This window comes from Pagrus pagrus (assembly GCF_965226575.1).
Source record: "Pagrus pagrus genome assembly, chromosome: 11".
Lineage (NCBI taxonomy): Eukaryota > Metazoa > Chordata > Actinopteri > Spariformes > Sparidae > Pagrus > Pagrus pagrus.
In genome coordinates, this window is record NC_140195.1 from 2,442,875 (window position 1) to 2,466,600 (window position 23,726).

Here is a 23,726-nt window from a genome sequence, read left to right on the forward strand (position 1 = left end):
ATAGCTTCTTTTCAATGGCGTTTATGTTCTGAGAGAAAACTTTGGTTTAGAAACACATTCCACTCTGTGAGACACATAATCCAGTGTGAAGACAGGAGGTTCATCCAGGACACAAGGTCAACACAGTGATGAAGGTCAGTGCACTCTGTTCTCCCAGAGGTCATTGCTGTGCCCCTGCGCCATGTGACCATGACACCATGTGACTGTGTGACGCACAGATCACGTACATACACCCACATGAACTCACATACATACAGAGATCATATAATGCAGCCAGTGACAGACGCAGACAAGCCTTTCTATTCACGTACAGTGTGAGCCGAACACACAAGGTCACATTGTGTGTTCTTGTTGAAACCAAAGAAAAAGGGGCAGCGACTTGACATCTGCAGTTATAAATCATAATGCAGCTCAACAGAAAGCTAATGTATGGAAATGTTTGCTACGGGCGACCTGCTCGTGTTTATTGAGTTGAACGGGGTCCGTGCCCTTGAGTTAATGTAAGATAAACGTGTCCTGTGTGCTGCGCGAAAACATATTCACCCGCATGTGATTTCTCTTGTTGTTGGCTTCAGGGAGCCGATGAAGACAACATGGAGGAGTGAGGAAGACGAGTTCGAGCGCTAAAGAAAATTAAGGGAGAAGGTTGGAGGGAAAAGTAGAGACGTGACGAGAGGAGGCAGAGTGTATTTCCTCCTCAGCAGGGTTTGTGTTCGCCTCCACCTCCTCCCCCAGCTGCTGTTTACACAGCCTTTATTTTTTTCACCGCATTAAAGAAACAATCTGCTTAATTAATGCTGGGGTTTCTAATCTGCCCGCCCTGTTTAAATCAATGCACAAGTGCCCCCATCACTACAATAGAGACATTGATTTGTTGCGTTTTCTCCCCTGTGTGCGGCTGCGATGTAAAATATCTTGCGACGATTATTAAATCACATTGATTGAAACGTGCTCCTCTGCTCCTGTTCAGAGCTGCACTCAGGTGATGTATGTTTAATTTTGTAAATTAAAGGACCGTTGCTCTCAACTTTGTGTGTATGTATATATATATATATATATATATATATATATATATATATATATATATCTGTCTAATTAGAAGTGACTGCGAGTTGACTTAACGTGCCATTTTGTGCGAGCTCTGCTCTAAAGGGCACATCTGACGGTGTCGGTGTCCACGTCAACAAATACAAAACCTTTTTCCTCATATGATCTCACAATTAAACCGCTGTAATTATTATTATGTGCTGAAACAGTTTTTTCATTGATCTGAATCATTTGGCAGAAAGCTTTGAATAATTCACCACATGTTTGATGGGACTCATTTTAACGGTTAACTGTTACAAGACGTGAAAAGGAAAATGAGCTGAATAGAAGATGAATGTTTGAATTTTTCCACCTTTCTCCGCAATATAAATGCCGCTAAATGTTCTGTGTAACTTCTGGCTGCACTTCAAGAGCCTTGATGTTATTTCAAGAGGATGTTTTATGTGGCGTCCCTGGTTTAGGAGTTAAGATGCCGACCCTGAACCAGAACCGAGGACCTTTGATTCAATCATTTCTTTCCTTCTCCTTCAATTCCAATCATCTCCTCTACTGTCAAAATATGTGATAAAAGTAAAAAGGAATTGTCCAAAGAATAGTTTATAACGATGTTTTATGAACTACATGAGTTATTGAACAGTAGAGATGTTTTATTTTGTAGGATACAGATGATGGGCAGCAGTTTGTCCAACGCGAGACGAACCGACTCTTCTTTAAAAATGAAGACGTTGTTATCTCTGTCAGGAGTAAACGTGGAGGAGATCATGTGTTTGGTCATGAGTGTACGTGTGTGTCATCTTGAATTTCTGTGCACATTTTTGACTGCACGCTCGAGGACGTTTGGTGTTTGTGGTGATTCACAATTTAAAAAAAACAACCTATTTCATTGCTTCACTGGAGACAACATACTAAAGGCTAAAACAAGTCATGCCTCGTCTGCTGGAGGATATAAAACTGACTGCAAAACATAGAAAGTTTTAAAAGTAATTTGAATCAGAGAACCTGCAGATTAAATTGACACTGGATGTGTTTATGATCCAGTAAAGTTAGACACGATACGAGAGGGATAAATCCCCATTCTTGTTATCTTTGCCGACTGTAATCCTGGTGGAGATCTGGAGCAGTGGCCTCCCTTTTGTAGATAACAGTGTCAATATGTCTGATGCAAACTCAGAATTGAGTAGTTTTTTCCTCTGATAAACTCAGCAGGCTCCTCTTTGTGTTCAGGTTGTATCGTCTCCACATGGTGTCTTAACTTGTTTGGCTTCATGCTGTCAGAAGCTAATATTTGAAGACAAACAACCCGCTGCGGTCTCCGTTCATTACACACCGATGTGCTGGTGAAGCTGAGGGCGAGATAAACCTTGTTGTATCTTTTCTCATCTTTGTTTTGGTAGTTTTCACAGTTGGATTGTAGATTTTTTTCTTGTCTTTACATTTACCTGGGAGTCCTGTCACGAACGTGTCCATGCTTTGCTTTGTGCAGAACCGAGCCTCATTCACTTGGTCCCACCTCTTTCAGAACCGCTGCTGTACTGAGTCCACTCGTCTTGTTGTCTGTAGGATCACAGGTTTAAAGCCTCCACGTGGCTTCATGTCTGAGCTCTCTGGAGAAACGGTCTGCTGTGTGCAAGTCTTTCAACAAATTATGAGCATAAATAAAAAGCGTGACTTTGAATTAATTCTCCTACATATCTCACAGCTTTTAGTTTAGCAGGAAGACATGCTGAAGCTGCTTTGGACAAGATTTATATAAAAAAACAGACTCGTCGGCCTAAAGTCTTGCAGTGTGATTGAGTCTTGTAATGGAGACGCTGCCCGATCAGAACAAATTAAAATCTGGTAAAGATCCCAAAATCTGATCACCTTAATGAAAGAGAGAGAGCTCAGCACTGTGCGTCTCTTCATCCTCATGTTCACATTATTATCTAAATGTCAGAAAATGTAAATGTCAGCAGGCTCATGATGGTTTTTTTTTGTACCTTTCAACCTTGGTGTGTTTTTTTTTTTACCCGACATGTGAGTGACAAGGCAAGAGTGGAGTGAATTGAAAAGACGGAGCCGAGCGTGATTTACGACGTGTGAAAGGCCTCACGCGTTTGTCCCCCCCCCTGCGGCGCTTCGGGCTAACGGCTTGACGGTTAAAACGACCGTTTCTGAGCTTTAAATGCAGAAACACGGCGTGTTCTCAGACACACACTCATACTCAACTAGTCATACACACACACACACCGATGGAGATGTGTGTTGCTGGGTCAGCTGATGCAGCATCTTCCTCCTCCTCCCAGTGGATTGTGGGATGAACAATGATTGACTGTCAACGTCTCGGTCCACATGTCCTGCTTCTCTGTGGGGACACACGGGCTTTTAACTCTGTGTGCATGTGTGTGTGTGTATGTGTGTGTGTCCTTGACGCCAGAAGACATTTGCCCTCTTAAACACACCGGGTGCCCACCGTGCCCCTCGCGCTGCAGGGAAACACTAAACACTGCCATGCATCACAGTCACTGCTCTTCTACCCAGAGACTGGAGGAGAGTGAGGGGGGGAGGTGGGAGAAGAGAGAGAGGGAGTGAAGGAGGAGTTGTGAGAAGGAGGAGGAGATGGAGAGAGATAAACATGAAGGAAAAGAGGTGGAGGAGGAGAGGAAGAAGGGTGCAGGAGAAGGACAAGTGGCAGCAGGTGGAGGAGGAGAGGTCGTCGTGGAGGCAGAGAGTCTTTGCTGCCAGTGAAAGGTCGCACTTTAGCCCCACTTTAGTGTGTCCTTGATAGATGAACCCCGCTGTGTCTGTCGTCAAGTGTTGAGTCATGAAAAACTGAAGGTGAAGGCTTCGCACTAAGAGGGACTGTGACTGCAGCAGCTGCAGGCAGTCGCAGACTCAGCAGCATCGAAAGGCGGCAAAATGTCCCAAAAAAACATGTTTTCAGAGCAGCAAGATCCAGTTCTGTGGATCTGTTTGTTCAGCATGCAGCGCTCACTGATGAGGCATCATCAATGAAAATGAAAACACGCTAAAATGTGTCACTTCTGGAGCGTTGGAGCTACGAAGAGATGATGGAGCAACATAGAGGCATCATGTTGAGAAACTAAAGTATTCAGCCTGTTATCGTGTCAAACTGAGGCTAGTAACAAACATACAGCGTCCGCTTACATTTTCAAAATAAAAGCACCAGAAACTTTGCGCTTAGGTAAGCAAAACCGTCGCACTCGCACACTGACCTCTAGAGAATCAGGGGAATTTAAATGAATATAAAATGCTTCTGTGGCTCGATGCAGCTGCGTAAAAGAACAATATTTGCCTCTGGTAAGTAGAAAATGGAAATACTCAGTAAAGCACTTGAATAAATGTACTTAGTTACATTCTTAATTCATGCATCCGCTGTTGTTTGAATCTGAAGTCTTCATCTCACTGGTGAGAAAACGCAAACAAACATAAATAATCATAAATACTAAATGAGACGCTGTGTTGGATGCAGCTGTTTGATGTGTAAACTGTATTCTGGGAAACATCTTGTGTAAACGCTGCAGCTGATGACACCCAGCTCTCACTGCACCGGTGTGCACGCAGACACATGAATCAAAGTTTTTATATCTGAGCATCATGAAACCTGTAACTCAGTCGTATGCATGAATGAATGAATGAATGAGTGCACTGTGCAGCACTCGAGGCTGAATGAATCTGTTTTATTTGCGTCATAACTCTTGAACTTTGTGTCACGACTCTCTCAGCGAACGATAATGTTTCATGTGCTGTTTTACAGCCGGCTTATTTTCAGGTGGTTAATCCCGACCGAGCAGAGTTACTCCACACAAGAACAAATGTTTACCGTCATTGTCTGCTGCGTTTAGAAAAGGTCGTGTACAAACACAAAGCTTACTGTATGAACCGAGGAGGATCGTGACTGTGTTTCATAGAGGAAAGAGGGAGGAGGGCTCAGTACCTCAGAAGAAGAGAGGAGCGCCGGGATCTCTTTTGAATCTTTTGAAATTGTTTTAAGATCATGTTATCCAGGCGCAGAGGAGAGTAATGCCAATAAGTATGTGTATGTGTGACTCCAGAAGCTAAACTAAAAGTTAAACAGGGTGTCTGCAGGCCTTGCACTCAGCTTTATAAATATTAAATCTTATAAGTCATTAAAAAGTCTTAAATTGCCGCAAACATTTTATCTAATTCTTTTTATCTATCTTTTATTTTTGTCAGATGACTGAAGCTCTTCTGAGTGAAAGTTCACATTTCTGTCACAAATCTTTAAACATACCTCTGGACCTTACTGTCTTTTTATTTTGTACTTGTACTTACTTGATATAGATTAACTACTACGTTCCTGCAGTGCTCGAATGAGACAAAGATGAGTACAGAATATAAAAGTACAGTAAGGAAGCAAGAGATTACACTAAAGTACGAGGACGTACAAGCGCAGGATTTCTGCCTTTCGTCCTCGCCCCCCTTACGTCTGTCAGACTGTTTTCCCGCTGATATCACGCAGTCTGATCCCAGCAGAGACGAGCGAGCGGCATGATGTGGCTCTTCCTGTTTCTTTCTGAGTCAGAGGGCGATGTCGGCGAGAGAGAGGGAGAGGATGAGGGATGAGGAAGGCTGCATCCTGTTTGTGACCGAAAGAGAGAATATAAAAAAGAGAGAGGAGGGCAGCTCCCTGTTTTAGAGGACGTGGACGGAGAAAAACACAAAGAATAGACGGATATTGAGGAGGAGAGCGGAGGGATGGAGGGATGGAGGGATGCGGTGATGGTGGTCTTGCTGCTGAGGGGGAGATTTGCGAGGAAGCGGCAGGAATTAGGTTGGCCTTCGCTTCTACGCATGAATACTCCACACACACACACACACACACACACACACACACACACACACACACACACACACACACACACACACTGCCATGCCTTTCTACCTCCAGGTCCCAGGGCTTCCCTGTCGCTCACTCCCTCTCATTTCCCTTTTAATTCATCATACACTCCCTCCTCTCTCTCTCTCTCTCCCTCTTTCTCTAATTCAAATTCATGCTTTATTAGCACAACCATGAAGTACAATGAATCCAAGTCAGGCTGTAAAGACGCATGTGCAATAATAATGACGGTAAGACCATAATGTATACGACACGCTATATGCTGCTGCACACACATACATGATAAAGTGGGATGTGTTGGTGATGATGAGAGCAGAGGAAGAAGAAGAAAAGAGATCCAGTAAAAATCATAAAATCTCTCCCACGTGTCTGTCCCTTTGCCTCAATCTCTCTCCACCCTTCCCCCTCCCATCCCCCATCTCAATCCGCCCTCATCCTCATCCTCTCCTGCGACTGCTGCCCCCACCCCCGAGCCATGACCCCCCCTCCATCCTCCATCCTCCATCCTCCTCCTCCTCGTCCTCCTCCCTCCACCCCCCTCCTGACCTCTTTCCTTCTGCCTGGCTGTACCTCCCTCCATAGTGTATCACCCTCTCCCTCCTTTATCTCGATGCCTCTCGACCCATCTCTCCATGCAGTGGTTTGGGCTCCACCCCTCCCTCCCTCACCCCTCCCTCCCTCCCTCCCTCCCTCGCCCACCGAACGAATGACACAGTCGATACCATCCTCAGCCTCCCCTCCTCTCTCTCTTTCTATACATCACTTTCTCCTCCTCACATCCAGCCAGTGCAGGTTTTTCCACTGTTGACTCATTTAGATTAGCTCCTCTTCCTCCCCGTCTCCAATCATCTCCCATCATCCCAACTGGAGCCGCTCTCTGTTTTTCTACTCACTCATCTAAATCCTTCTGCTCTGAACCTCCTCGTTCATCTCGTTGCACTTTTGTCTTGCAGGGAAAATTGCGACGCGTTTTAATTGAAGCTCTTTTTAAACGATGAATTGGAGGAACGCTGGAAGTTAAAATTTGAACGTATCTCCCCATCCTCTCTTTCTGTCTTTGTGTGAATAGGAAAGCTTCATTGTGTATGAGTGTGTGTCTGTGTGTGTGTGTGTGTGTGTGTGTGCATACAGGACTGTGGACCGGTCGTCTCCTCTGAACAATAAAACTTAACAGTCAGGCGGACAGGCATCCATCCTGCCTGCCAGCCTGCTTGGCACACACCATTTATTCCATGATCACTTATTTAGTAGCCTGTCTGCCTGAGAAGAGATACAGACAGAGAGATGGAGAGAAAAAAAAAGATGTTGGACCTGCTTTGGTGATAAATACTGAGGCGTTTAACACCAGTAAACACCCTGTCATTTAGTGTTTTAGTGTGAGGAAATCATTTCCAGGATTAAACCTGTAGTTTCCGGCTCCTTTTGGCTCGTGACACCTCACAATAAAAAGGGTTCAGATGAGCATGTTAACTAAAGGCTCTCCCTCTAAAACTCTCACCCGGTTTCATTATATTACAGTTTAAGGCCTACATTTAGTTTAACTGCAACATCGCGATATTTACGATAGTTGTGATATATTTAGTTAATAACACACACATTATAATATCGTCTGAGTAATCCAGCGAAGATGTTCGGCCTTGTGCTGCTTTTTGTTTTTGAGTTCATGTGGTTTCCTTTTCACTCGTCACTGATTCATAACAACCTCTTCTTGTTTTTATCTCACGTATTTTATTTTGAAAGCGAAAGACAAATTTCCACATGAATAGACAATAAAGGTTTCTATTCTCGTCCGCCTCACAATCTTGTTTATCCTACAGCCTTTGGTTGGAGTCACTGGACTGATAAATACCCGTAAAATAATATGTAAACTAGATAAACAAGCTTCACCCGCTACAGCAGCAAAATAATGCTCGCGTATTGATGTACAAGTAGTCTTAACAAGGTTTAGTATATCAGTCAAGCCAAATTTCTTCTGAGTACTTTGATTTTTAGTATTTTTTGTTGGTAATATTTCTTTAGGATTTACATTTTTGAAAGTTTGGACTTGTTAGGGAACTAAATACAAAATGTATTTTACCAGAGGAGACGCTTGTAACCGCTCACTTTAGTCTTAAAGTGAAAGTGAGTGTGTAAAAGTGTGTCCACTGTGTAAGACTATGAATACGATGAGGGGGAAGAACAGGACATCGGAGTGATTCAGATGAAGTAGGAGGAAGACAGAGTTTGGTGACGAAGACGATGATGATGATGATGATGAGGAGGGTGGCGTGATGAGGTGGGGGGGAGGGGCCTCTGTCATAATGCAGGGTGTTGACTGTGTTATTGTCTGGGCCCGGCTGCACACTGGATGGGTTTAATCAAATAAACAGACACTGATCTCTCCACCACTCGACCTGGAACAATAGCCTCCACAGCAGCTGCATGCAGCCTCTCCGAGGACTCGCTGCGTCTCACTCAGAATACAAAACCACGTCCCCGCTGCTTCAGAGACTCGACTCAGGCTGAAATGGGAAAAATGAAGAGTGAAAAATTGGCTGCGATGTTATTTTATTCATCCTTATTTTATTGTCGGTGCCCAGGAAGGCGTTAGCAGTCGGTACAGCCTGTGGCTTTACTGAACTCAAAGAATAATTTGAAGGAGTCGGTGAGGAGAGAGTGGAGATTATTTCCTCATGTCAGAGTCCTGCTGGCTACAGGAAGACGGTAACTGTCCCCCAATTTCACTCCAGCTGGGAGACCGCTGTGGCTGCATTGATGAGATCTCCTGGTTTGTGTGCACACTATAACATAATATAACACCTACGCTACTGAAAATAGAGTGTTCTGCAGCAGATAATATCCTTGTAGAGCTGACGTTTAGTTTACATGTTGAGTGCAGGTCAGAGAGATGTTGAAAGAAGATTTTTGAGTCAAGTTATTTTCTGGATTCTTGTCGAGGACATCCAGTTATTATGACAAAACCCGAAGGATACAGAGTCACAAGCTTCTTAGACTTTAATCTTGTGAAAAGCCAGGAGGGGAAAGACTGGAAACACATCTTTACCTCTTATTACCTGAAGAGATAAATGAGTGTATAACCCACAAAGTAAAAGCTACAAAGTCACATAAAAAAGGTGAAGATGGGTGTTTTTTAAAGGATATAAGTAGTGCAGCTCACATATATTTAATAAAACATATTTCATCCCTGAGTCTGCCTGAACACCGCTGACAGTGACTGGAAAACTGTGGTGTACCTGTGTGTACTAGCTTTAGGCCCTCAGTGTCCATGTTGTCATGTAGTATTTGTAGTTGTTGTAAGTATGACCTACAGTATATAGCACACAGTAGGCTCGGGCCAATGTTAGATATTATTGAAAATATCGCAGTATTTGCCGTCATATTCAAAATGTAAACCATATCAAATATCGAACAGCTGTTACGGCATCTTCTGGCTTTTATTTTGAAAAGAAAAAGGCACGCAGAGCTGTCGTGGCAGCAGAGGCAGCGCAAATCAATTTTTTGGGAGATTACTTCAGGTTTATTGGCCCGATGTAGGGTTAGGGTTTAACATACAGACGTGAGGGACTCTGAGAAGAACAGCAGCTCGCCAGTTTGGCTGTAACTGAGGTTCAAAGTGGGAGAAGTCTGTCATGATATTTGGGCGGACAATAACAAACATGATCTCCCACACCTAGTACACAGGTTACTGTATGTCTTTACTCACCTGTAATAAATGCAGGGTTTCCATTTTTAAAAAAAATCTGTTTAAGTCTGATAATGTCCAGTAAAATTAATTTTCCCAATTAGATGTTTTGTTGCAGAATTGTGAAGAAAAATAAGTCATCAGATACCGATGAGTTGATGAGTTGGTGATGTTCGTCATCAGCAGCCTCCGTGAATTAATAATAAACTCACAGATATTATTTGACCAGAATTTCCCTCATGTGTGCGGGATATTAAAATCTTCCAGGACACAAGGACGAGCACCAACCCTGAATAAATATGAGCTGCAGGTTGAGCCGTCTCCACGTCGGTGTTTCACTCTCAACACATCCCACGGAGCACAAGGCTTCAGCTGTGTGTGTGTTCGTCTGCTGCTGGAGCCAGTTTACCGACAGAAAATGTGTTTTTCAATCTGTGATATTTAACCTGTCTGTGTCTGTGTCTCCTTCAGAGGATTCATCGTCAGAGAGCGGCAGCGGGAACGGCCTGCCCGCCCTGACCCCTCCCTCCTCCGCTGTAACGGACGGCGCCATCATCAGGGAAGCCGAGGTCATCAATGGCAACGGTGGCCCCGCCCCGTTGGACTTCAGCACGCCCACTTCCTCCTCGTCATCGTCCGAGGACCAGCAGCCGATGAACCTGAGCGACCCGCCCCCTCAGCGCCTGCCCCTGTCCACCTCTCACCTGCCCGTCACCGTGTCGGCGGCGGCGGCCGCGCTGCTCGGCGCTCTGCATCCCAACGCGCCCGAGGAGCTCCGCAGGAAGTACCCGCTGGCCGCCAAACCTCCTGTGGCTCCACACTCGGCCCTGCCGCTGCCGCACACACACACCCTTCACACACATAATGCACACACTCCCAACACACACTCCCAGTCCCACACACACACCGCAGAGCTGCGACTGGACCGGGACCGGGACCGGGACGGCAGGGACTACGGGGGCAAGGTGAGACACACACACACACACACACACACACACACACACACACACACAGAAGAAGTACCCAAAAGTCATACTTGAGTGAAGTGAATATATCAGGTATATAAAACCGTCACTGGCCACATCCTCCATGTTCGCATGGATGTTCAGTTATTCAGTCACTAGAGGGCGCTGTTCAGAGTCAAATCGGTCTCGCCTGGACCTCCACTTTTCCTTCGCCACCGTCAAATCTCCTCCCAGCTGTTCTGTAGTAACTGTTTGTCTCCGTGCCCGGGCGAGGTAACATCATACAGATGTGTAAAACGTCTCACCAACTCAGAAAACCTCTCTGCCATTTTTAAACTTCTTCCTCTTGTCCTGTGGTCGTGTCTCGTGTGAACTATTGGCTACACTGCCCCCCACGACTACCAGAGGTACTGCTCCAGTGGTGCGTATCTGTACGCTTTCAGAAAACGCGCAGAAATATGGACGAAATAAACGCAGAGTACAGACAGAGGGCTCCGTCCTTATCTGTATCTAAACAAGCTTTCCCCCTGTTTCCAGTCTTTGTGATAAGCTAAGCTAAACATCTGCTAGCTGTAACTTCATATTTAGCAGACGAACACAACGGTGATATCAACATCTCATCCGACAAGAAAGCACATGAGCATTATGTCCCAATCTACTGAACTTTTCCTTTAAGTGTTTCGTGTAATTGTAGTAAGTTGCTCACTAAGTTTGATAGTAATTAATATTAGTGCAGTGAGATCTGAAATGTACCTGGTATGGACCGACTATTATAGGTGTTCGTGTTTTCATTTACAGCCGCTGTTAAACTTTGCAGTCGCTCCTGAATATAAATTGTTTCCGTGGAGAAAACTCAGCTGAATGTCTTTTATGAAAGTATTAAAAAATAATGAATGCTCTGCGGCAGTTATTGTTAGAAAGGTGAAGGTTTTGATATAAAGTGAAGAAGACATTTTTTATTTCATCATGTATTATTACAGCCTCTCGCCCGCTGTCCGTCCGTCCTTCCTTCTGTTGTCCGCGCTCGCTCTGCTGAGAAAAAAACAAACTTGTTTTTCTCTCTCAGACGTCGTCATTCGCCTCCATTTATTTATTTACATAAAACATGAATTCTTGGCTTGATTAAAATTAATTGACACCTCCGTGTCTTCTCATTTAGGGTCGTCTTTTGTTGAATTATGAAAGCCGTACGTGGCCGTCTGTGAAGACGAGTCAGAAAGTGGAATCAGAAAATAAAAAGATGGAGGTGAAAGTGAGGAGAGATGGAGAGAGGGGAGGTGCAGGGTGACCCGATGAGATCCGTCTCCATCCTTTTCTCCTCTCACCGGTAACGGCTTTTGTACCGAGCTGAATAGCATGAACCTGGCAAACAATGCACGCCGGCCTTGGCGGGAACACATTACCGCCAGACTGTCTACCTGAAGACACAAACACACAAATGCAGTTATACAATCCTCACACACACACACACACACAGACACACTAACACACACAGAGTGAGCTGGAGGCAGAAGGGACTTTGTTTCTCTTTGCATTTTCTGTTTGTGCACCTGTCACCAGTCAAGTTTCCTCCAACTGTTTGTCTCCATCTCTGTAAGAAGAGCTGCCACTCATCCAGGATCCCAAATCTTCTCAGTGTGAAAACTATATTTACCCCAAAGAAATTAACTTAAAGTGAGGAATAGTGTCATAAACCATCTGATGGAGCTGTAGCTTGTTGGATGAACGACTCGCTTCACTTCTGTTCGAGGGCCCGCCACAGTTGTTCAATCAACTTTTATTCTCGTCAAAGCACCTCGTATGTTGTTTGAGTCCAAGCAGGTGTAACATCCACAAATCACAACTTGTTTTAGGGCTGCGTCTAATGCACCTCACCTTCGCCTAATGTCCACGGAAATACAGCCAGTAACGTAAAACAGCTTCAACCAATCTTTGCAAGAATACGACCCTGAAATACAAGTTTATTTTCAGAATAATAATTCTTGCAACTAAAATTGCAAGAATTGAAGCAAATAAAGTGTCAGTGTCTCCAAGGCCAAAACGACAAACAAAAACCCAACATTAATGCAAGAAAACAAACTAAAGTTTTCTCCAGATTCAAACAAAAAGACACACTAAGCTTCTTGACTTCAGTCAGTGGACAAAATAAACAACCTTTTACTCCATAAAACATCAGAAAATAGTTCCCTCGAGTCTACGCTGATGTCTTCTTGTGTCTCCTTTTGTCTGATATACAGTACACTATACTACTATAATAATAACTGCAGTAACATTAACAGAACTAACGAATGCTGTCCACTGATTAAAACAGCGGATGAGTTAAAACATGATCAGGAGACCATGTGCCTGCAAGATATAATTAGTGAACACAAATCACACTGACACCTGGATACAGGTGAGCTGCTGGAAACAAAGAAAGACAGGGGGAAGATGAGGCATCTGTTGCCATGGCAGCAAACGCCCGAGTGACTGTTTCCAAGCTGCAGACCGACCTGTGGTCCCCGTCTCCTCCGTCGGAGTATAAAACTTTTTATCTGCTGACTTTCACTCAGTGATTAATGTGGTGGAGTCAAACCGACAGACTCGCTCCTCAGTTCTACAGTTTTATTTTGTTTTTGTGAAAACTGCAGAGCTCAAAGAAATATTGAATTAAGTACGTTATTCTTTCTACGATCCTTTATTCCTCGCGAGTTTTCTTTTTTGTGGTCTGCTGATTGTCTCCATCAAAAACCTAAATCTTTGTATTGAAGGACCTTTTCATTAGCGAGCTGTCAGATCCTAATGAGACTCTTCATTAGTGTTTTATTAAGGACACATCCACTGGAACAACGGACCACTTATAAGTCCACAAATGGTGTAAACAGATAGACGGTGCATGAGATTTTTAATGAGACACTCAGAAAAATACAGTAACTCAACTGTGTGTGTGTGTGTGTGTGTGTGTGTGTTCAGTCTCCTCAGTACAGTTCGGGCGGCAGCTACGACAGCGTGAAGATGGACATCAGTGCCGAGGACCTGACCATGGGGCGTCACGGCAGCCAGGTCGCCCCCGACGACGATGACGACGACCACGACGACCACGACGACAACGACAAGATCAACGACACAGAGGGAGTGGATCCCGAGAGACTAAAGGCCTTCAACGTAAGTCAGGAGACCTTCAGCTCCGTCTCACATCACGTCCCCGCCGGGATCAATAAGCTGTCTGCTTATATTCATAAAGAGGAAGTATGGAGAAGCTGACTGTGATTTAAAAACCTGCCAGCGTCATTGATCACACACTCACATGATGGCAAAGACCCACAAAGTACACAACAAAGTGAAAGATAATGAAGCTGCAGCGCTTTAGCCTCTTTTAGCTCAGTGTTTTGGGTTTTTTAACGTTGAGTAAACCGCTCCGATAAACCCGCCGAACGTTACCAGACAGCAGATAAAGTTGCTAACTAGTTTGTTAATTAAGTGGAACCTCAGATATTTTACTCAAGAGGCCTTTAATTGTCTGAAATACAAGGTCTTAAAAATTGAATGGATTATTAAGTTTACTATTATAAAGTTGCATAAACTTCAGTCTTTCTTAAATGTGTTTTCATGTTGTAACAAACTGAACCAATGTGGGATTTATACTGCAATTATTTGATGTTTGTTTATGAGAAAAAAATATGAGGAGATGTAAAATGTAAAAACAAGAGGTGTATCTCATGCAGCCAGTGTAGTTACATGATCCCAACATGATGTTGAGTCAATTGGTCACATGACCTGGAAGCTATTGAGCTAACATGCTAATATCTTCGTATAAAAATTTATAAAAAAAATAATAAAAATTAAATCAATAAGTTGAGTATTCTTTGCAATATCAAAATTCTTTTAATAACTTTTTGTGAGAATGGTCCACAGATGCTGTGTGCAAAGTTTGGAGTAAATCGGTGAAATTGCCTGGGAGGAGTTTGAAAAAGTAGGTTTGCGACATTTTGCGAGCTAGCGAAAAAAACCGAACGTGTGGATATGAGGTTTTTGAATGTGCGACAAAGTATGTGGGAGTTATTAGCCAAAACGCACTTTCCTTGATTATAGCGGCACCTAGTGATGGAAATTCACAACGACAACAGATTATAAAATTATAAAATTATAAAAACGCTGCCAGGTGGGACATATATTCCAAGTTTGGAGAGTTTTGGGGTATGTTCAGGCAGTGATGCGATCATTTGGGACAAAAAATGATCACTTCAAAAACAATAGGGTCCTTGCAGGTTCCCTGCTCGGGCCCTAATATAATATAATATAAATAAACCAGCTCAATTTATTTATTTTTTCTTCCAGAGCTACTTTTGTTAAGAGTGAAGGGGGTGGCGCTTGCTTTTAGCACTGAATGTGGCTTTTTTCGTTCCCTGAACTCAGAGTGCAGGTCTGGGTGCTTGTCCTTCAGGTGTTCGGCTAAGTTGGAGGTGTTTCCACCTTCAGCCATGCACGTTTTAAAACACCGTTTACACAGTGCTGCATCAGCGTTAATTGCCTCGCCTTGCTCATTTGTTTTTAAGCCAAAGTACTGCCACATCGCACTTCTCTCTCCAAGCTCTCCTCCTGCTCCGTTTGTTGCTCCAGTCCACGCTGCTCGCTCACTTGCTAGCTGTTTCCTCCGGCTTGCTCCTCGTCCTCTCAGCTGTAGTTACAACGCGGTGACGTCACGTGGCGAGGTCGCCGCGCTGTTGCGGGCGCTGCCGGCGGCGCTGCAAGTACCGGTCCCATCCAAATGCAATATAGTACCGTTTTAAATGCCTCAGTACCCCGGTACCCCTGAAAATAACACATTTGAAGCCTGTTCAAGGAAACATTCAAATTAGGAGCTCTGAGTAAAAAGGATTTAGAGTTAGAAGTCAGAAGTAACAGAAAGAGAGTAAATACTGGATTCAGTGTCTGCTAATGTGTAAATAAGCTTTTATTTGCAGACGTGTTCGACATAAAAACTTTAAGAGGCTTTAATATGAGATGCTGCTGTATGAGACAACATGAGAGGCTGTCAGAGGTGTTTATTGTCGGCTTGTTGGGATTCCTCTTCCCCAAATAAACCTTTACTGCAGCTTTAACACACAGACAAACAGTGAACACACACACACACACACACTTAAGAAACAAGATAACTGCAGCTACAAGTCGATGATGAAAAAACCTGCAGCTTACAGACCCAAACCCACTTTTCCTCTAACAGCTGTGTTGCTTCTTCCCGCAGATGTTTGTGCGTCTGTTTGTGGACGAGAACTTGGATCGGATGGTTCCCATCTCCAAACAGCCCAAGGAGAAGATCCAGGCCATCATCGAGTCCTGCAGCAGACAGTTCCCAGAGTTCCAGGAACGCGCCCGCAAGCGCATCCGCACCTACCTCAAATCCTGCCGACGCATGAAGAAGAACGGCATGGAGGTACTGTTTGTACAGAACATGGCAGAAAATGCACATTTTAACTTGTAACCCCTCCTCAAGCTGTAAAGACGGACGGTCCACACCTTTACTTGAAACCTCACAAACTCTTTTAGCAACACTGCTTCTATCAATCACAATTATTTGACTTTTTAATATCTTTAATGTCTGAAACCCAAATATATTCAGTTTACAATCATATAAAACAGAAAACAACAAATCCTCACATCGAAGAACCTGGAACGATGAATCAATTTCAAAATATTTGCAATCAGCCAATCATCTCAGCTCTGTATCACAGCAACACGCTAAAGAACTGTGCAAAAGGTCTGTTGACAGAGTTATCCTGTAAATAATAGTAGTAATGAAGACTTTGTATCAGTTGAGTGTTAAACAGATTTAACATTTGAACATTTCTAAGTCGTGATCCTGTTTTTATGCTTTTTCCCTCCAACATGAGCTGAATGCAGCATCAGGCAGTTTGGAGAAATTGGTTTAATTCAGTCTGAGCTGTGCAGACGTGCAGTGTTGGAGCGTCACAGGTCTGAAACCTGCTCTCAGGAGGCTTTTAGGCTGACAGACACATAATTCCCCCTTTTCACTCTGCAGACGTTTTAGCAGTGACATTAACTGTGTGAGCTGCATCTTTAAAAGTTTCCTTCAGAGACTCAACCAGAGTTAAACCAGAGAAACCTGCTCATATTTACATGGTTGGAACAAACGATGGGTCCAATAACGTGGTTTGTTCTTTATTCTATAGTGTAGTTTATATACAATGGGTTGTTTAACCCAGGGAGTCTGATTGATCAGTAACTGAGCCAATAATTCCCATAATGCACTGCTGGTCTTCCTTCTTTTGTCAGTCAGTCGACTCCTGTGGGACGCAGAGAGCTCGAAGACGTCTCTCCTCTTTCCCGGTGGTTTTTTAATTCTTAGACGATGGACGCTATCTAGTTTAAGGTAGTGAAATGTTTTAACTGGATAAAAAGGGAAGAGAAAAAGACTCTCCCTAGGGAACTCAGGATTTCAGATGATTTTGGTTCAGGCGTTCCTGTTAAAACCAGATTCACACACAATCACACTGTTTCTGGATTTTGTCAGATTGCAGATAAAATAAACTATTTTTAAATTGTGCTACTTTGGCTCTGATACAACATCCTGTTACACAATGTCCAGTCCACAAGTCACAATGCATATCCTATAAACACCAAATAATGTGAATATATAAAGTAACTAGTCCCTAAATCTAATGAATATCTGTTCCAAATATCGGGTGCTTGATTTATAATAATCGGTGTCTGTCGACCTGGAGCATAAAAAAACAGTTCTCTCTCTCCTCATCAGTTTGATGTGAGCGGCTGTTTTTTTTACTCATATTTTATATTATTTATATATATATTATAAGAGATTTCTGTCATCCTGAAGCAGTGGCCAAAATGTTTTTTATTCATCTTCGACGACATCATTCCTTACGATATTTCTTGGCCATAGCGCAGCAGTCAGGCGTCAGACTCGCGTGACGTGTTACACTATAGTTAAAGGTTGCAGATGAGGATGCAGGATGTTGGATTGTTGCTGATATTTCAAACTGACGATGGCTGATTGGAGATATTGTTATATATTTACTTTTTTTTCTCTCCTGTAGTGGAATTAACATATGATTACACCCTCCCTTATCGTGTTGGCCCACGGGCAGATGCCGTCATATGATGCTTTTCAAAATGTTCACATTCACTGAGCAGAATAAGAAAACTATTTGTGCCACGTGCATTTAATTAAAGCCTCATCTTATCGTTATATTGGCATAAATGTTCATTTCTGTCTCACGCGGAAGACATGCCGATGATATCGTGCCGCTCCAAACGTAAACTTTATTAAAATAACATGTTCAGGCCTGCTGCTTCCCTCCCGGGCGCCGTCAGTTCAACAGTTCATTCTCAAAAAAAATCTGAATAATGTGATGTATTTACACGTAAGGTATTTTTCTCCTCTACATTATTTATTATCAAACAGAGCAGGCAGCAGCTTTCACTTCAGCACCGGCGACCAGCAACAAATAATTATCATCTGTGAAAAGACGATAAAATGTGTCTGTAAATGGGTTGTAACTATAGAAACAACATGTTCCAGTCAATTTATTTCAGCTCACATATGTGCCAAGGTGCAGAATATCTAATGAAGAATCCTCTGCTGCATTTTGCTGTTGGCTTTAAGGCTGTTCTGGGTCAGAAGCATATCGAATCGAATTTCCCCGAGAGGATTAATAAAGTACTTCTTATTCTTCACAAACTGACAGATGTGTTTTGTTCATATGTTTCACAGTTGATAATACGAAATCAGCGGGTGTGTGTGCAGTGACAGACAATTAATACACTTTACCTGTAATTAAATAATAATAAAAAGGCTTAAATAAAAGAGCCTAAACGCCGTCAGCGTAGTGACCGTTCCCTCCGACATCCTCAGCATCTAAATATGATTATAAATGTTTCTTCTGGCAGAAATAAACTTGACTAAAGAAGCAAGTTTTACTGTAACTGACTAAAGTTTCCCTTTAAGTGATCAGATGTCTCTGAACTGAATAACTCATCATACATATTTAATAAATCAACTCTATGCGTTTATTGTGTAGATTAAACTGTAGCACTGATACACAGCAGAGGCAGAGTCATGCAGGAGAGGTGCATGATGGGAATGTTAGTTATGTTGACTCCTGCAGGGACGTAACACTCAGGAATAACGTGTGGAGTCAGACGGCAGGAGGTCAGTGAAATGTCTCTGCTGCCCCCCAGTGGCGACGCCTGATGTTACACTGTGTTGATACAGTAGAGTCATCAGGAAGGTTTTTTCTCTGATGACGCCCTCTGGGAGTGTTTTACAGCTTTTACACATTTGAAGTCAAACCAATACGTAGATGTATTCACTGAAAGGTACTCGTCGATCTAAAACGATCTTAATAATTCAAATTATTTACACTATTTTTAATTCTTACCTCCAGACTTTGCACAGAATCAGTGAAGCGTAACAGGAATCATTATTTTAGGAGACAGAGCGCTGAAACCAAACGTCTTCCTGTCAACAATTAAAGCTGATAACTCTGTTTCAGCTGCCTCTAAATGCAGAAAACTGTAGAAAAGATGTTTCCTCAGTTCTTCACCTCCGTCAAAGAGGTTATATTTTTGTTTTGGTTTTGTTAATTTCTCAGGGAATAATGCAGGGATGATGATGATGAAACAAATCAGACGTATTTAGGTGACTTTTGATCCAGTCAGCTAACAGGTAAGAGAGTAACAGGTGTGGTGCTTCATGTGTCTTGTGTTGTTCAGCAGGTAATCACACTCGCCCCAGTTTAATATGATCAGTGTGTAACACCGATATTACTCTGTACTGTCCTGTATTTAAATCCACACGTCCATCCCGCCTCATGTCAGTCATGACTAAAGATGCTTTGATCGTTCTGTCGCCTGCAGACTCGTCCGACTCCACCTCACCTCACCTCAGCCATGGCCGAGAACATCCTCGCTGCCGCCTGCGAGAACGAATCACGCAACGCCGCGAAGAGGATGCGCCTCGAAGCCTATCACGTAAGTCTACTGACACTGTGTTGGTGTGTGTCTGGTTCGTATGATCTGTCGTGGTTTAAGGTTTAATTAATGAACATAAAGGCTCATCTGACTGTTCTGTGTTGAATAGTTTTGGCCTCTTCAGTACAGAATCACTGTGAGAAATATGATTCATGACCTGAGTTATAAAAACTGAGTTAACTGTCACTTGTTTAGGAAGCAGGGAGAAATGGCAAGCAGCCAAGAAAAGGACGATGATGATATTATTTACTCTCCTCTCGGGAATAAGTCAGCGGCAGTCGTAGATGTTCATGGTTTATGTTCATAATTGAAAGGTCAACGAGGCTCTTTGAGTTGACAGAAACATTTGCATTTCAGAAATGTGGCACTTTATAGTGAAGGTCTATTTTTATTTCTTTATATTAAAAAGAACAGATTGTTTTTGGAAGCATTGATGAAATAATATTTCCACTGAAGAGTTCAGTTATTGATTCTGATCTCAAATTAGACTTTTAAATTGTAAAATAAATGTAAAGAAAAAGAAAATAACTGACGAATCAGAAGTCCTCGTTCTCAGAAATGATGTCCTAATAATGAAGAAGACGAGCCGACACTGGATTCTTAAAACCTTCTCACCAGCTCACTCTGTAGTATTTTGAAAATATAACCCCTCACTTCCTGTTTCCAGGATGAGCAGATCTCTATGGACAAGCCGTCCAGCGGCGGTGGCGGTCTGAGGGAGCCGGCGTCCCTCGCCCACTCCGCCTACTCCCTGGCCGCGTCAGCCTTCTCCTCCCAGGACACCCAGCTCTACATCAACGGAGCCGGACTCAGCTACGCCTACCGCGGATACCCGGGCCTGGGCGCTGCCATGCAACACCCCGTTTCCCTGACGACCGGCGCTGCTGCACAGAGCAACGGTGAGGAAGGGAAGAGAGGGTCTTTGTGGGGATGGACAAGACGAAGTAATGAGAAGGAAGAGCGAATTAAAAGAGGAAGCAGTTAGGAAGGAGAGAGCGACGAAAAGAAAAAGAGCACGAGTGGGTAATTTGTTCTGAATGAGGAGGAGATGGAGAAGAAAAGAGATCAGTGAAAAGAGAAAGAGCAGCAGATGGAGCTTAAATATGGAGTCGCACATCCAAAGTGATTTCACTGGAATAAACACAGACTGTGATGATAAGAGGCTGGTAAACTTTTTACTGATGAACGTTTGTCTCCGCGTCCGTCAGCTTCTGTAACAGTTTACAGTTTCATACAATACAGACGTCAAGGTTTAATAAAGGTGTTTGATTACCAGAATAAATCAAAGTCGTGTGCAGATCTAAGATGTCATTAAAATCCCTTTCAGCATCATTATAATCTCTCTCATTGTTGGTAGTTCTGGTCCGTTCCTGCTACTTTAAGAGACTCAGGCTGCACAGCCGTCCTGCTTCACCTCTGATCACACCCACGACCGCTGATGGGTGTGTTCACAAACGTGCTTTTGTTGGTGTTGTAACCAACACCGACCTGTTCATCACTGCAGCACGGTGACAAAGTTAAACCACCAGAGGTCAGCAAAAACAAGAGTTTCAGGCGTTAAATTGTGTTTTAAAAGAGATATTACAGCTTCAAGGTTAGCAAACAGCGCTGAGTAGTTTGTACCTGATGCAGGGGATTAACAGCAGTCTGAGGTAGATCAGTAGATCTTGATAAATACATTATAACTCAGTACGTACTTGATCAGACCATGTTGTTTTTAAATCAAGGAGAGTAATATCTGTTAATTCATTAACTGTGACAGAGTGCAGTGGAGATGAACGTTTCCTCAGATGTGTGTTAAGGCTCATTTACGCTTTACGTACGAAAATAGATACGTCTGTTTCAAATGATATAGCTGTCACTGCTCAAGTACTTCTAGCGTCCTTCACGTTGATTAGCAGGTTTTTTTTATGTAACTAAACCAAAGGAAAGGGTCCGTTCTCCCGTGCTGTTCGGTGCTGTAGTGTATTGTCTGCATAGCTTGAAGCATCTGCGTTTGTGTAGATTTAAAATATACATCAGGAAATATTTAGTTTTATGTTTTATCCGTCCTCTGTCATTTTGAACTGACTGATCTTTTTCTCTGTCTGCTCTCCTTCTCGTCCTCTCACCTCTCGCTCCTCCGCACCTCGAATCTTCTGTTCCTTTTCATGAATCTTCTCTCCATCCAACATCATCAATCCTTCATCTCCCTCCTCCTCATCTTCAGGTCCAACAGACCTCAGCATGAAGTCCCTCACCTCTGCCAACATCAGTAACTCCTCCTCCTCGGCCTCCACCAACAACAGCCTGGTTGGGCGGGGCAGCGGCGGCGCGGGAGGGGGCGGGGCGTCGACCCAGCTCAGCCAACCGGAGATCACGGCCGTGCGTCAGCTGATTGCCGGCTACCGGGAGTCGGCCGCCTTCCTGCTTCGCTCGGCAGACGAGCTGGAGAACCTCATCCTGCAGCAGAACTGATCTGGGGGGAGATGTGGGAGAACACACACACACTGACACACACACAGACACACACACACACACACACACACACACACACACACACACACACATTTCCCATTATGTTTGTTTTGTGTCCATCCCTGCCCCCCCGCCCTGACGTCTCCTCAACACCAGACCTCCTCTCGTTTCTTTGCTCCCCTCTCTCCTTAAATCTGGGTTTGTTGGTTTCTCCTCATCTGCCTTCTCTTCGGAAACTGTGGCCACTTTTTTTAATATTTGGAGAAAAAAGTGGGAAACTGGGACAGAGGGAGGGAGACCGATCCCATCCCGCCATCCTCCCCCCCAAAAAACACAATCCCCCCCGCCCACAACCTCAAACCATCGACTCCCCTCTGAGGAGGAGGAGGAGAAAAAAACAGAACAAAAAAAGAGCGTTTGGACTCTGGAGGAAACTCTTCCTCCCCTCACAATCAGCACCACGCTCTGAGCGAAGGAGTGTGGAAGAGACGAGGAGGACGAGGAGGAGGAGGAGGAAAGAGGAGTCGCCTGGAAGTAAAGTGAAGAAGCTGCTGTGGTGTCAGAAAAAAAAAAGACGTTGCCTCTTTGTGGGTGGAAAAGTGGAGTTTTTCCCCCCCGTGGAGCTCCGATACGAGGAGCTCTGATTGGCCAGCGCCGTCTTTACGATCCTAACAATTTAAAAAGATAATAAATAATAACGACTCCCTGGATTAGTACTACTGAAGCTGTTCGTTAAATGACGAGTGCTTTTTTTTTCGTTTGATTGAAAGATTAAATTTTTTTTCGGGAGTCCAGTGAGCGTTTTGTTTTTTTTGTTCTTTGTGTTCGTGTTTTTTTTTACTCTTCCCAAGTGACTGAAGGAAAGAAAAGCGGTTTGACTTATCTCAAAGGAAAGCACTAACAGACTCTGAGTCCTGACGGGCTGACGGACGGAAACCGGAAAGGAAAAGAGACAAAAAAAAAAAAAAAAAAAAAGGATTTAAAAAAGAAAAAGGAGGAGAAACTTTTTTTGTGCTCGCTTGTATATAAGCTCTCTGTGTCCTATAGCACTTTTCCCTCACCTGAAACCTCACCCTGAACACCCCCCGCCTCCCCCATCCTCCTCACCCCTTTTTATCCAGGGAGCAACTTGCTACTTATGCATCCAAGACGCCATGTTGACCACCAGGAAATACCTCAGATCAGACCTGCCAATTACATGTTCAGCTCCTCACACACACACACACACACACACACACACACACACACTCTGCAAGTGAATGGTAACATTCCCACCAGAAGCCAGTTTACTTCTTCTTTTACCACCTGATGTCTTCAAGGTTTATATATATTTTCGGGGGGGGGGGGGGAATCAAACTTTATTGCGCAAAAAGACAGAAACGATGAAGCATTTCAAGAACTGACGTTGTGAAACTTTTCAAACACTTTAAACTTTTTTCTGTCATCTGTGCGGGTTCATTCGTGTGCTGCTGTATATAATCAGTTCATCTCGAGACACTTGAGGGGAATCAGAGTTTGTGACCGGAGTGTGTTTTTTCTCTCCGGGAGGTGACTTCCTCCTGAAAGAGGAGGGAGGGTGTGTGTGTGTGTGTGTGTGTGTGTGTGTGTGTGTGTGTGTGTGTGTGTGTGTGTACTGTCTTTAAAGAAAAAGGGGGTTAAATGTTGATTACTGGTGGCAGATTTTACCTCCCGCTTCTACTTTTTACAAATGTAGATGTAACGC

General features: G+C 43.6%; 1 protein-coding gene across 3 annotated transcripts in view; it reads left to right on the forward strand.

Moving 5' to 3' along the window:
• LOC311265061 (nucleolar protein 4-like) overlaps positions 1 to 22,071 on the forward strand; it is a 157,758-nt gene extending 135,687 nt beyond the window's left edge. For 2 of the 3 annotated variants that reach the window (XM_084366376.1, XM_084366378.1), the window contains 6 exons: positions 10,062 to 10,555; positions 13,508 to 13,699; positions 15,780 to 15,968; positions 19,433 to 19,546; positions 20,214 to 20,445; positions 21,756 to 22,071. In XM_084366376.1, coding sequence (XP_084222502.1) covers positions 10,062 to 10,555; positions 13,508 to 13,699; positions 15,780 to 15,968; positions 19,433 to 19,546; positions 20,214 to 20,445; positions 21,756 to 22,003 — 1,469 coding nt within the window. In that variant the 3' untranslated portion in view covers positions 22,004 to 22,071. The remainder of the gene's footprint in view (positions 1 to 10,061; positions 10,556 to 13,507; positions 13,700 to 15,779; positions 15,969 to 19,432; positions 19,547 to 20,213; positions 20,446 to 21,755) is intronic. The other variant, XM_084366377.1, reaches the window with a different exon arrangement.
• The last annotated feature ends 1,655 nt before the right edge of the window (positions 22,072 to 23,726 follow it).